The 11607-nt window shown below is 40.4% G+C and overlaps 2 protein-coding genes across 2 annotated transcripts; one reads left to right on the top strand and one right to left on the bottom strand.

Annotated features, from left to right (window-relative positions):
• Window positions 1-81: 81 nt before the first annotated feature.
• actmap (actin maturation protease) lies at window positions 82-4202 on the bottom strand. The gene is made up of 7 exons (XM_010783731.1): window positions 4009-4202; window positions 3666-3877; window positions 3358-3426; window positions 3077-3201; window positions 2607-2736; window positions 2420-2490; window positions 82-839 (listed from the first exon to the last, which is right to left on the bottom strand). The coding sequence occupies exons 2-7, from the start codon at window positions 3848-3850 to the stop codon at window positions 505-507; spliced, it is 915 nt and encodes a 304-aa protein (XP_010782033.1). The 5' UTR covers window positions 3851-3877; window positions 4009-4202; the 3' UTR covers window positions 82-504.
• Window positions 4203-6082: 1880 nt separating this feature from the next.
• On the top strand, window positions 6083-8868 carry snrpa (small nuclear ribonucleoprotein polypeptide A). The gene is made up of 7 exons (XM_010783730.1): window positions 6083-6247; window positions 6561-6641; window positions 6739-6911; window positions 7016-7192; window positions 7863-8027; window positions 8132-8220; window positions 8305-8868. The coding sequence occupies exons 2-7, from the start codon at window positions 6569-6571 to the stop codon at window positions 8462-8464; spliced, it is 837 nt and encodes a 278-aa protein (XP_010782032.1). The 5' UTR covers window positions 6083-6247; window positions 6561-6568; the 3' UTR covers window positions 8465-8868.
• The last annotated feature ends 2739 nt before the right edge of the window (window positions 8869-11607 follow it).

Below are 11607 nucleotides of genomic sequence, written 5' to 3'. Positions count from 1 at the left end.
TTTTCCTGTCAGTCTTTCACACACAGTTTTCGTCATGTTATTCGCAGGCGGTGCATCAAGATGTCAATGTATTCAATGAAGAATTTAACCAATTTATTGTACAAAGAAATCAGTCAGCGATGTGTTTAGCACCTATTCGTTAATGTAGAGTTCCCTGCTAGGGAAAGATCATCTTCAAAAAAAATTGCACTTTATATTAAAGTAATGAAAAGATCTGTGACATGGATCATTTTGAATTGCAGTGTACTTTTTGGAAATTAACTTTATCCAGTGAATATAAATAAATTGAGAATTTTTATCAAAACAGCACCGTCTGCATTCATTAGCCAACAACAGTAACTCCGAAGGGCTTAAAAAGATTCAAAAACTTCTGGAAGCCACGCAGACATCAGATTGTTTAAACAAATTTGGTTTGAACTGTGACATTGATTGCAATCTGAGAGTTCACTGTGATGCTCTAAGCAGATCAGAGTCTTCTCTTGAGTACCAGACATTGCATTGAGCTTACATTTGATTACTGCTCGTGTGGAGCAGCACCGCCTGTCCTGCCAGCCCGGCCTCCACCCCTCCCAGAGGAACCACGTACAGAGTCCCATCCTGAGCTCTCTGAGGGCCCATCGTCCTCAGCTGATCGTTGCTCTGAGCGACGCTGTCCAGGCTCCACAGCTGGTAGCGCAGGCTTTTACCCTGCTTAGCCAGGACGAAGACCTCTCTGACCGCCGTGCTACCGAAGGGACAGGAAGTGCTGCTCTCTGCAGCGAGGAGGAGCCAGGGCAGCGTGGGGTCAGGCTGAGTGTGTGCTTCACTGACACTGCCCGGTGCCAAACCCAGGAGGACACCTGGAACAAGAATAAGTGGTCATTGTGTGGCATGTTGATGTTTTAGAGCTGAAATGTGGTAACGGGACCATGGAAGACAATCCCTTTTCAGGCTTGACCAATTTACCAGACTAAAGAATAGCACTGGTAATATTTGTTTTCTATTCTTTTTAGTTTTTGTACCTCCTATTATATTTGTTGTTGTTTTCTATACTTATTTAGATTTACTGGTGTCTTGTAGTGCTGCAACAACAGATTCTACTTTCTGCAAAGTTTGTCCAATAAGGTTTCTCTTTACTGCTGCACCAGGAGTCATTTTCTAGTACATGGAATATCCATGTCACTTCATAGGATGAACTTAATTGCATGAATAAGATCTGAAATCAGATCTTTTTTTTAATCTAAAATATCTGCGCAGTATCACACTCAACTTGACTCATGGCTGTTGCCTCATGGTTAAAAACGTTGTCACCATTTATTTCCATTTGTTAGACGCTTTTATCCAAAGCGACTTACATACTTAATACTGTGGACAATCCCCACAGGAGCAATTTGGGGTGAAGTGTCTTGCCCAGGGACAGAACGACATGCTGACTGCAGTGGGGTTTGAACCTGTGCTCCCCTGATCCAAACACCAACCGCACTAACCCACTGCGCCACACGCCAAATGTCAGTTGTAGGTTCACTGAAAAGGTGTATTCACCATTTGGAAGCTATTATAGCTTTTGATCATAGATAGAGGACAAATTGAATCATCCTACTTCAAAATAATTAAAAGTAATAATAAATTGCTGGAATCTTGTTTGCTACGTCAAAGTTTTTAAATAGTATGCTCAATGAATCAATGTTTATTTATATAGCCCAATATCACAAATGTTACATTTGTCTCAGTGGACTTCACAGTTTGTACAGAATATCAGTATGACAAATACGACACCCTCTGTCCTTAGACCCTCACATCGTACAAGGAAAAACTTCCGGAGAAAACCCAAAGTTTAAAGGGGAACATGGGAGAAACCTCAGGAGAGCAACAGAGCAACAGAGGAGGGATCCCTCTCCCGGGACGGACAGACGTGCAATAGATGCCGTGTGTAAATCGAAGAGATAATACATTTTACAGCATAGGTAGACCAGATGTTTGGAAATGCATGTGTCTCTAATAAGAAGATGAATCCACAAGGATGTCAACAATCCTGTGGGAGCCATCAGGGAAGTAGTATGATGAGAGTCAGGCAGGACCACAGTGACAGGTTCAGCCACGACTCACACTATACATCTACAAGTTCTAAAACACCTATTTTGCTTTGTTTGTTGCAGTGATTTTGTTTTTGCTAAAGTTAAAAAGGTTCATATTTGTTTCTTTCCAGCCATGAACATTGCAGCTCTGTCCTAACCGTCAGTTTACTTTGCTCTGAATCAAATGAGTGCTTGATGTCTCAGTCTTATTGTGAAATAAGTAAGACTGACTTTAGTTTAAAACCAGTTTTATGAAAAGAACCGACTAATCTTGGCTTCCTTTGTTGGGTTAATTCAGGACATTCCTTTCACAAAACACTCTCTTTAGGAAACACCTCCCCAGTGAGTCAGCCATCTCGTCTTACCTGAAGCGACTGCCCAGTGCGCTCTGTGGCCGCTCCGCTGGCACGGCTCATGGTTATAGTCTTCATCATATCTGTACAAACTGTGAAGGAATTCTGCCCTGTGATCATAGACATTGTTATGACATCAGTAGCAGAAGAAAAACACAACCACAGTAAAGTCTTTCCATGGCAGTTTGTTTTAGGATACGGGATGAGAACAGGCTGTCTTCCCCACAGGTGTGCGATGACGGTTGCAGCATTAACACCACCTAAACCTCCCGACAGCACTTCTGCTCTGCAGCCACAAATCTCCTCCGCCAGCAGGGCCATGTTTTCAGCTGACAAAATAAAAATCACAATGAGAACATTTAAACATACCACCATAAACAGTGTAAAACTATTTTATTAGGAAGGAAAATTACAACTCCTATTTAAAAATAAACAAGATCATATAAATTCCACATGTTTAATCCCATCCTACATATGGTGTTTAATGCCCCACTGAAGAGACCTAATGATGTCAAAGAAAAATATTTGTACCTGCAACACTTTATCAGCATTAGAACACTTATACTGCCTCAAAATGAAAAAGGGTTATAAATTATGAAAAGCAACCCATCCCTCTCTGCTCTTGTTCGCAACTCTGTCTTTCTTGCACAGTTTACACACTCTATTTACCTGAAAACATTTCACCCTGTGCTGTGTATCCTCTGCTTAGTGCCGTCTGAACAACAGTTTCCAGGTCAATACTCAGCTGTGGCTGTCGAAGGTGAGCGGACATCCACAAAGCCACCAGACCACACCTGAGAGGTAAATGAGTTACACAGTCACATCATAGCAAATGTTTCATGTAAGCTATACAACTGCCCCAGTGTACATGCAATTTGTAACTTTGTAAAGTGATTTCTTAGTCAAATGTAGATCTAGGTGTGGCTTGACACCACAGTTTCCAAACTTACTGTGGACCATCTTGGATGAGAGAAGGCACATATGTGTTCACCAGTATCCACTGCAGGTCCTTCCTAAAACTGAAGCACAAAATACAAAAGTAAAAAAACACCCTTTTTTTATCAACTATTTTTAGATGATACATTTCTTCCCATTAATTTGGCATTATATTCTTGTTCATTAAGTGTATTCTTTGTCTATTTCCCCAAATTATAACATCTGATTTCAGAGAATTAAATAAGGGTACATGGTCAAAATAAACAGACGGTTATCATTAAATATTTGCAAAAAAAGTTGATCTTCTCATTGAAAGTCTCACCTGCTCTCCCTCTGACTGAGCAGTAAACGGGCTTCTGTGTGGTTCCCCTCCACCGGACTCCTGCTGCTGGCTATGGTCTGATACAACTTCTTCTTGTGGGTGGAGGCTGGAGGACGTGGTGGATCTTGAGCAGGAGGAGCAGGTGGAGGAGGAGGAGGTGGTGACAGCTGGCACTCCATTGACATCTTTACTGAGTTCCTATTGGATTGACCCTGATAGAAGAGGTAGCTTGGTAAGCATTTGTGGGTCTTTGCAAAGGGACAAGTTAAAGCAACTCTTAACAATATTTACACTGTAATGCCCACAGCTTTACTTCACCCTCCCACCCCTCACACTCTCCTACCTTAGCTAGTAGCTCTGTTGCTTAAACAGGGCGAAAAGTTCTTCATTTGATATTATGCTGTTTTGGTACAAAACAAAGAGAAAAAACCTTCTCTGTTATCGCTCCCAAAAAACATTTATCTTGTCACACTGAAGTTATGGTCCCACACCCACTTTTGAAACTAGCACAGCTAGCTAGCAGCGCCGGTGTTTTGGTTTTGACCATATTTGGCAGCTTCTTCTTCTTCGTGTTTATTGTCGGCCGTCATACCAATGGAAACAAGTCATACCGCCTTCCACTGCTTCCACTGCATCTACCAAATGCACTGAGTACTTGGTATATTTTTGTTATTATTTACCTATATCTTAAATATTGGCTGCATTGTAAAGTTATGTGTTACCGACTATTAAATGGTTAAAAAACAATTAAAAAAGGTGAAACAGAGCGCTAAAATAATGTAAACAGGAACCGGTGTTGAAGCACATTCTGTGACCTGAGCAATAAAAATGATGTCCCTCCAAGAGGGTGTAACTCTGTATCTAAATTCTAAACATATAATAGTTTGCACATTTATCAATATGTGTCTGTCTACCTAAATACTATGCTGGCACTACGGTCAGTTACAGTAGCTATTCAAATACATACAGCATTATTTAATAATAAAACGTTTGAGGTAGTCTCAAAATCTGATGTGTCACAAAATTATGTCGCACACCTGTATTAGATTATGGGTGTATAGCGTTCATGGCAGCAGCAGAAACCTTAAAAGCTGGATGTCCTACAAGCTCAGACCCTGAGGATTTGTAGTGGAGCTTTTAAAACATCTCCAGTATCAGCAATACAGGTGGAAATGGGAGAAATGCCTTTAAGGATAAGAAGAGTGAAGTTAATGTTGGCATACTGGGTAAACCTTCAGGGGCATTGTGATAGTCATTCTGCGAAAAGTATTGTTGAAAGACTGCTGGGAGCACAATGAGTCACATTTAACAAGTTTTGGATGGATTGGTGATGTTAAGGCAGCAAGTATAGGTTTGAATCAAATACAGTATTGCCCCAAAGTTCCAATCTCGTCCATTCCACCCTGGTTATTCCCATTGCCAAGTGTAGACCTCAATATACAAAAAGAGTTGAAGGAAAAGAAAGAACTATTACCAGTATGGCGCAAAGTCGAATTATATTTGCAAGATATCACTCAGACTCAACAATCATATTTACAGATGGCAGGGCGTGCAGGGGCAGCAGTTTATATCCCAGTGAGTAATACACATATAAAGAAAAGGGCAACAGACCATGTGTCAGTATACACCACAGAGTTGTTGGCATTGGTATTGTCATTGAAATGGATAGAGGAGAAAAAAAATACATTGCATCTGACAGCTTTTCAGCATTATCGAGTATACGATCAGGCAGACCTTCATTTAGAATGGACATAATAAATGAAATATTTCTAATTTGATATCAAATGCAAATCAAAGGCATAGCAACTCCTTTCATCTGAGTTCTTGCTCATGTAGGTGTGGAGGGTAATGAACAGGTGGATATTCTGGCAAAACAAAACACTCAGAGTATGAACATAACATAGAAGTTCCACTCAGTAAAGGGAGGTTAAAACATTCATACAGAAATATGCACAACAACATGGCAAGATGATTGGGACCTCAGTGATACAGGAAGACCATCTTTATAAAATTCAAAGGTATGTGGGGGATGGAAGAAAGGTGGGGTTTAAAAGAAGGGAGGAAAATGTCATTTCTCGGATAAGAATAGGTCATACAGGTCTCAATCATACATTAAGTATAATAGGAAAGCATCCAACTGGAAAGTGTATACACTGTAGCCAGCCAGAAACTGTTGAGCATGTTTTACTGCTTTGCAGGAAATATAGTACTCAGAGAAATGTGTTTTTCCAGACACTGAAGAAAGCAAAATTCCATGACTTGTCGCTATCAGGACTGTTAGGGAAAACATCAGGCAATATATATTGTGAGATTATTACATTTCTAAGAGAAATTGATCAATTAAAAATAATCTAGAGTTTTGGTTCTTTGTTTTGTTTCTTTTGTTTATTGTTTTCTGCTTAGTCTCTTGTCCCCACTCCAGTCCAGTTGGTGACGGTAATGCACCTACAAGTTGGTTTGCCAACCGCCAATAAACACGAAAGAAGAAGAAGAAGAAGAAGAAGAAGAAGAAGAAGTTGTTCTTAACGCGAGAACAGCGAACGGGATCTGTGACGGCCGGGATTTTCATTCATCCTTCCGTGGTGAGTATGCCTTCGAAATCGAACTGAACAGTTTTATTATTTTTTGTTATCTAGACATTTAACCAACCAATCTATTGATTTAGTTAATGTATTTGGAGGTCTTTATGATATTGAGGAGAATCAGGATATATAGAATAGACTAGATACACATAGATAGTACGCTTCTGAATGTAAGCTAAAGCTAGTAGATAGCTATTGCGCTAACGTTCACCCCACGTTATTCAAGTTAGCTTGTTAGCTTAGCGGCTAATCGATTGTTGTGCTCCCTTTTGGTTTAAAAGGAATTTGTTTTAAGTTGTTAACTTGTGTGCAGGTTAGAACATGGCTGCTCCGGATGTACGGCTCAATCATTCAATCTACATCAACAATTTGAATGAGAAAATCAAGAAAGATGGTAAGTTATGTTCCCCCTTATGTCGTATAGCCTTCCGTTTCTGGCTTCAGTGCACATCAAACTAATGGTTTCTCAAAAATGCTTTCGTTTTTTGCAGAGTTGAAAAAGTCGCTATACGCAATCTTCTCACAGTTCGGCCAGATTCTGGACATCTTGGTGGCACGAAACGTAAAGATGAAGGGTCAGGCCTTTGTTATTTTCAAAGAGGTCAACAGCGCTGCAAATGCTCTAAGATCCATGCAGGGATTTCCGTTCTATGACAAGCCCATGGTAGGTTAATCACACATTGAGTACCAGACGAATAGGATGCGTCACAATTAATAAAATATGCCACTAAACATATGATTGACACAATACAATATCCCTTCCTACAGCATATCCAGTATGCCAAGATGGACTCTGACATCATAGCTAAAATGAAGGGGACTTTTGTGGAGCGTGACCGTAAAAAGAAAGAGAAAAAGGTCAAGGGAGCTGATGCAGCTGGAGCTAAGAAGGGGGTACCAGGAGCTGCTGCACCGATGGTTGCTGGGGTACCGGCTGCCATGCCTGTAAGTAAAGCACTTTTGGCAACAGGATGTGTACAGTTTAGCAAGTATTCACAAATGACCCTGAGTATAAATGTAGACAGAGAAATTAACTGTTGTGGAATCCGGGATCCTGGACAAATATTGCAACTGAATCAAATAATTAGTATTTCCGATCCTTAGCTTTTGGGAAATTGTTGTCATATTTGTTTCCTCTAATGGCCAACATGTATTTCCCCAAACAAAGTAGAAGTTTTCTTTGTGCCAAAACATGAAACTTTAGTAAAACTTGCATTGGAAGACTGACTAATGAAGTGAATAACAAAAGTAAAACAATATTAAGGGAGAATTAGGCAAAAGTGTGCCTCCAGCTGATAAATGGTTTCATTAAGTTACAGAAAAAAAATCCGCTTTGTGATCATTTTGACTTGTGTTTATTTTGTAACCATTTTCTGACTTTTCATAGACCAAACATCTAATCACTATGTGAAAATAATTTGATTGAGGCCCTATTTCAAAATGTATTTTCCTACTTTATTGTGCTCCATCTATACATTCTGACATATGTTATGAAACCATAAAAAAATAACTTCAGATTCTGGTGCAGCCACTAAAACATTGCTTGTGTAAAGCAAAATGAGGATAGGTTTGTAGGAACATTTCCTATCTGCTTCACATGTGCATCACTCTTCAGGGTATGCCCCCCATGAGCCAGGCTCCCCGTATGATGCACATGCCTGGCCAGCCGCCTTATATGCCCCCTCCTGGCATGATGCCTCCCCCGGGGATGGTGCCCCCTGGCGCCATGCCTCCTGGCCAGATGATGCCGGGACAGATGCCTGGACAAATGCCACAGCAGGTAGTGTGTTCTGACATGACATGGTGTCCTTATGAATAATAATAATGTCATACTTTTATAATGGTGAATCTATCCTGATCTATGGTGTCTTTTTATCCTCACAGGTTGCAGAAAATCCTCCCAATCACATCCTCTTCCTCACCAACCTGCCAGAGGAGACGAACGAGCTCATGCTCTCCATGCTGTTCAACCAGTCAGTAACAACTCCTACTCTGCATTTGCATTGTTCTTGTTTGTCAATTTGGTGCCAGGCCTGACTGTATTGTTTTGTATTCAGGTTCCCCGGGTTCAAGGAGGTCCGCTTAGTCCCCGGTCGCCACGACATCGCCTTTGTGGAGTTTGAGACTGAAGTGCAGGCCGGTGCCGCACGAGACGCACTGCAAGGCTTTAAGATCACACAAGCGAACGCCATGAAGATCTCATTTGCTAAGAAATAACTCCTCCAGCCCAGTCTTTTTCTAACATGCAACCTGGTCTTTTATAAATATACAGCAGTCACCCGAACTAATACATTTTTAGAAAATAACATTTGCTGAGCAGTTATATTTTTTTCTCTGTCCAGGATTACATCTAAGTATATGTTCTTTGCATCAGGATGCTGTGTTTTTGTTCCACGCCAACAACTTCAGGTACATTTACAGAGTTCTTCATCGTACTGAACAGTATCGCATCCTGGGTTGTTTTGTTTTTTTACTCAAATCCAGGTATAAATTGATGAATCTACTGTATTTTCTTTTAAATGTGTGTCATGAAGCATTGCACCCGGGGTCTGGTCTACCAGACATTGTACCTGGAGCTTGTGTTTTTTTTGTAATTAAAATTAATTTTCCTTGAAACAATGTTCTGCCTCACCTATTCATGTGTTTATGTTTCAGTTGGACTTCTTCTTAAGCCAATAGATGGTGCTACAAACCTACTTTCTTCTACCTCTGACGTTGAGGGCTGTTGCACAGGGTTAGGTGGGTAAAAGAATGGTTGGGTTAGACCTCGTTTAAACAGTTGTGTGCCCACTTCCCTGCTGTCATGAATATGGCTGAAAATGTATGTGGCCTGCAATATGTTTTTATTGCAAAGGTTATATTGTTAACTACATGCATGCATAGGCTTTTTATTCCAGGCAAAATCTTTCAAACATATTTAGCCACAGAGTATTGATTAAATGGCAGACTATTTCCTCCATAGGGATAGGTTGATTATCTATTGGTTTTCTTTTAATAATCCATAATGGACTCAAAAATACATTTTAGTGATGGAGAGAAGGACACCAATGTCATGTCACTGAAGTCATTGACTGGACTCGGTCTGAAAGCCTCCCACATTGTCCACAAATGTAATATTTTCCAGACAATGAAATACTTTGGCCTCATAAATAGATAATATAAATTAGATTTTTTCTTTCTAAGGAAGCAATCAAAATCAAACCACTTTGTTCAGAGCTTCATGGGCCTCCATACAAATCATTATATCCCTCCTGCTTTTTAAGCAAATCAATTAAGGGTCCCATTCAAGTTGCTTTGAAGAATACATAATATTACTAAACAATCATGTTTCATTGGGTCTTTATTTTTTTTCAGACTGATTACTTAAAATATCAATTCTACAGTATCATTTACTGATTGGTCATGCACCATCAGGCTTTGCCAAAAGGTTATCAGAGTATTTCCTTCGTCCTTTTGTTATTCAGGACAAATGTTTTTTTCCCTCTAAATCAATTCAGCGACCAAAACATAAATGTTTGGTTATAAATGCTTGATCTGCTCACTTGATAAGTAGCCTGACATATGCCAGGGTTATTTGACTGGATTATGTTTGATGAATCATTTAAAAGCGTTCAATGTTTTTAATGAATTGAGGACATAATTGAACGTGTTATATAAAATAAATTGGGATAGTATCGTTTTTAAATGGATTGCTATTTTTAATGCTAGGCACTGTTCATTTTGGAAATGATAATCTGTTAAGTAACCAGTCATTAAAGCTGTCAGATAAATATAAAAAGTCAAAATGGCAGTAATATACTTTGTAATACTGTGGGAGCAACACAAAGGGTATAGCATAAGATCTAAATACTACAGTGCAAGCACTTCTGATTTATGGTCATGATGCTAGGCCTCTTTAGGCACTGACACACTGTGTTTTAGTAATCATGTTTAAACAACTATCTGATTATTGCAAATGGTTACAATTGTTTGAGTTTGCCAATTAGTAAATGCCTGCTGTGTGTTTTGCAGTGTATCTCAATGGCCGTTCCACACTAGTAATTAAAGTCCAATAAGGACCACCACCTCCTCTCAAAGGCTGGATTCATGAGTGTGGGGCGGAGTGATGTGTGAATTGGGCATGAAAAGCTTAATTTAGCCTCGCACTATCAACTGTGCCCGGCGCACACAGGGCCTCCCTGTTGTGGACTTAAACTGTGCCCTGAGTAATTGTCTTCACGTCAGCTCAATGGTACACAGAAATGCACATTCTTCTGTAGTTTCCCAAGCCTTTCCACACTCCCTTATTTTGCCTTGAGAAAGCGCTGACCTTAGCCACCAGGGCGCTGTGTGTGTGTGTCCCATGCTCTTGGCAAAATGCCTAGTGCCTTCCCATTCACCAACACAGTGATCTCTCAGTTGCAGGGACTGAAAGGCAACTTCTACTTATCCGGTGGGTTATGCGTGGGAGTGAGATCAAAAATCAGCTTGTGACAGTGCATATCTGCTTCTGTGAGATTTCTGACATTTATTGGCCTATGTCAAGAGCGTTGTTGGTTATATTCCCCTTTTAAGGCAGTTTGTTTAACTTATACAGATGCGGAAAGTAAGCACATTAAATTAGGTTAAGTACGAATTTGAGCTACATGTAATTGAGTGTTTTATATTAAAGGTCCCATGTCATGGCCATTTCTACTGATCATAATGTGCAATTTTCCAAACTCACATTGGTTTCTCATACAGCATCTCTGTATAGTATGTGTATTCACTCTGTCCTAAACGGCTTGTTGGAGCTCCTGCCCCCCCCTCCCTATCCCACTGTGCTCTGATTGGTCAGCCCGCCCACTATGTTCTGATGATTCCACCACCGTTACAGCGGAACATCAGTGATTATGTGTTACAATAGCGTTAGCAACCAATAAATGACAAACAGATGAAAATGCTGCGTCGGGTCTGGGTGCCGTGTTGGCGGGACGTTGCGGGGCTCGCTGCTGCGAGGACCGGACAGTGTTGGGGGAGACCAGGAGGAAAAGTTGTCATGAAAACAAATATATATGTTTTTTTGAAAACAGAATTGTTATGACGTCGACATGACCGGTGGAAGTTACACTTAGAAACCTATGAGGGCGCTGTAGGACACAGTGTAATGTACATTTTGAGGATGGAAGGTCAATAAGCGGCATCAGGGGGGCGCTAGGGGGTGCTGCAGGTCCCCCATAAGGTAGCTATAGCACCCCCAAGAAATGTATGTCTTTTTGTGTGAAATTCATAATTTGAAAAATGATTAATTCGAAAATGATATGCTAGTACAGTGTACGTCTGGGTCTCTGTGTTTCATTCAAGCTCGGCTCTGTGTGTGTGTGGAACGAGCCATTTTGTGT

The sequence above is a fragment of the Notothenia coriiceps genome, unplaced genomic scaffold (assembly GCF_000735185.1).
Source record: "Notothenia coriiceps isolate Sejong01 unplaced genomic scaffold, NC01 NC01_scaffold00025728, whole genome shotgun sequence".
In the NCBI taxonomy this organism is placed as follows: domain Eukaryota; kingdom Metazoa; phylum Chordata; class Actinopteri; order Perciformes; family Nototheniidae; genus Notothenia; species Notothenia coriiceps.
The sequence above is the reverse complement of the archived record's forward strand: the minus strand, read 5'-3'. Positions and strand labels throughout refer to the sequence as shown.

Coding starts and splice junctions, on each gene's coding strand:
- actmap (XM_010783731.1), bottom strand. CDS start 3,850: ATGTCAATGGAGTGCCAGCTGTCACCACCTCCTCCTCCTCCACCTGCT. Junction 3,202..3,357: donor CTCATCCAAGATGGTCCACA/GTAAGTTTGGAA, acceptor TTTACCTCTCAG/GTGTGGTCTGGTGGCTTTGT. Junction 2,737..3,076: donor ACAGGGTGAAATGTTTTCAG/GTAAATAGAGTG, acceptor TTATTTTGTCAG/CTGAAAACATGGCCCTGCTG.
- snrpa (XM_010783730.1), top strand. CDS start 6,569: ATGGCTGCTCCGGATGTACGGCTCAATCATTCAATCTACATCAACAAT. Junction 6,642..6,738: donor TGAGAAAATCAAGAAAGATG/GTAAGTTATGTT, acceptor CGTTTTTTGCAG/AGTTGAAAAAGTCGCTATAC. Junction 8,221..8,304: donor CTCTCCATGCTGTTCAACCA/GTCAGTAACAAC, acceptor TTTTGTATTCAG/GTTCCCCGGGTTCAAGGAGG.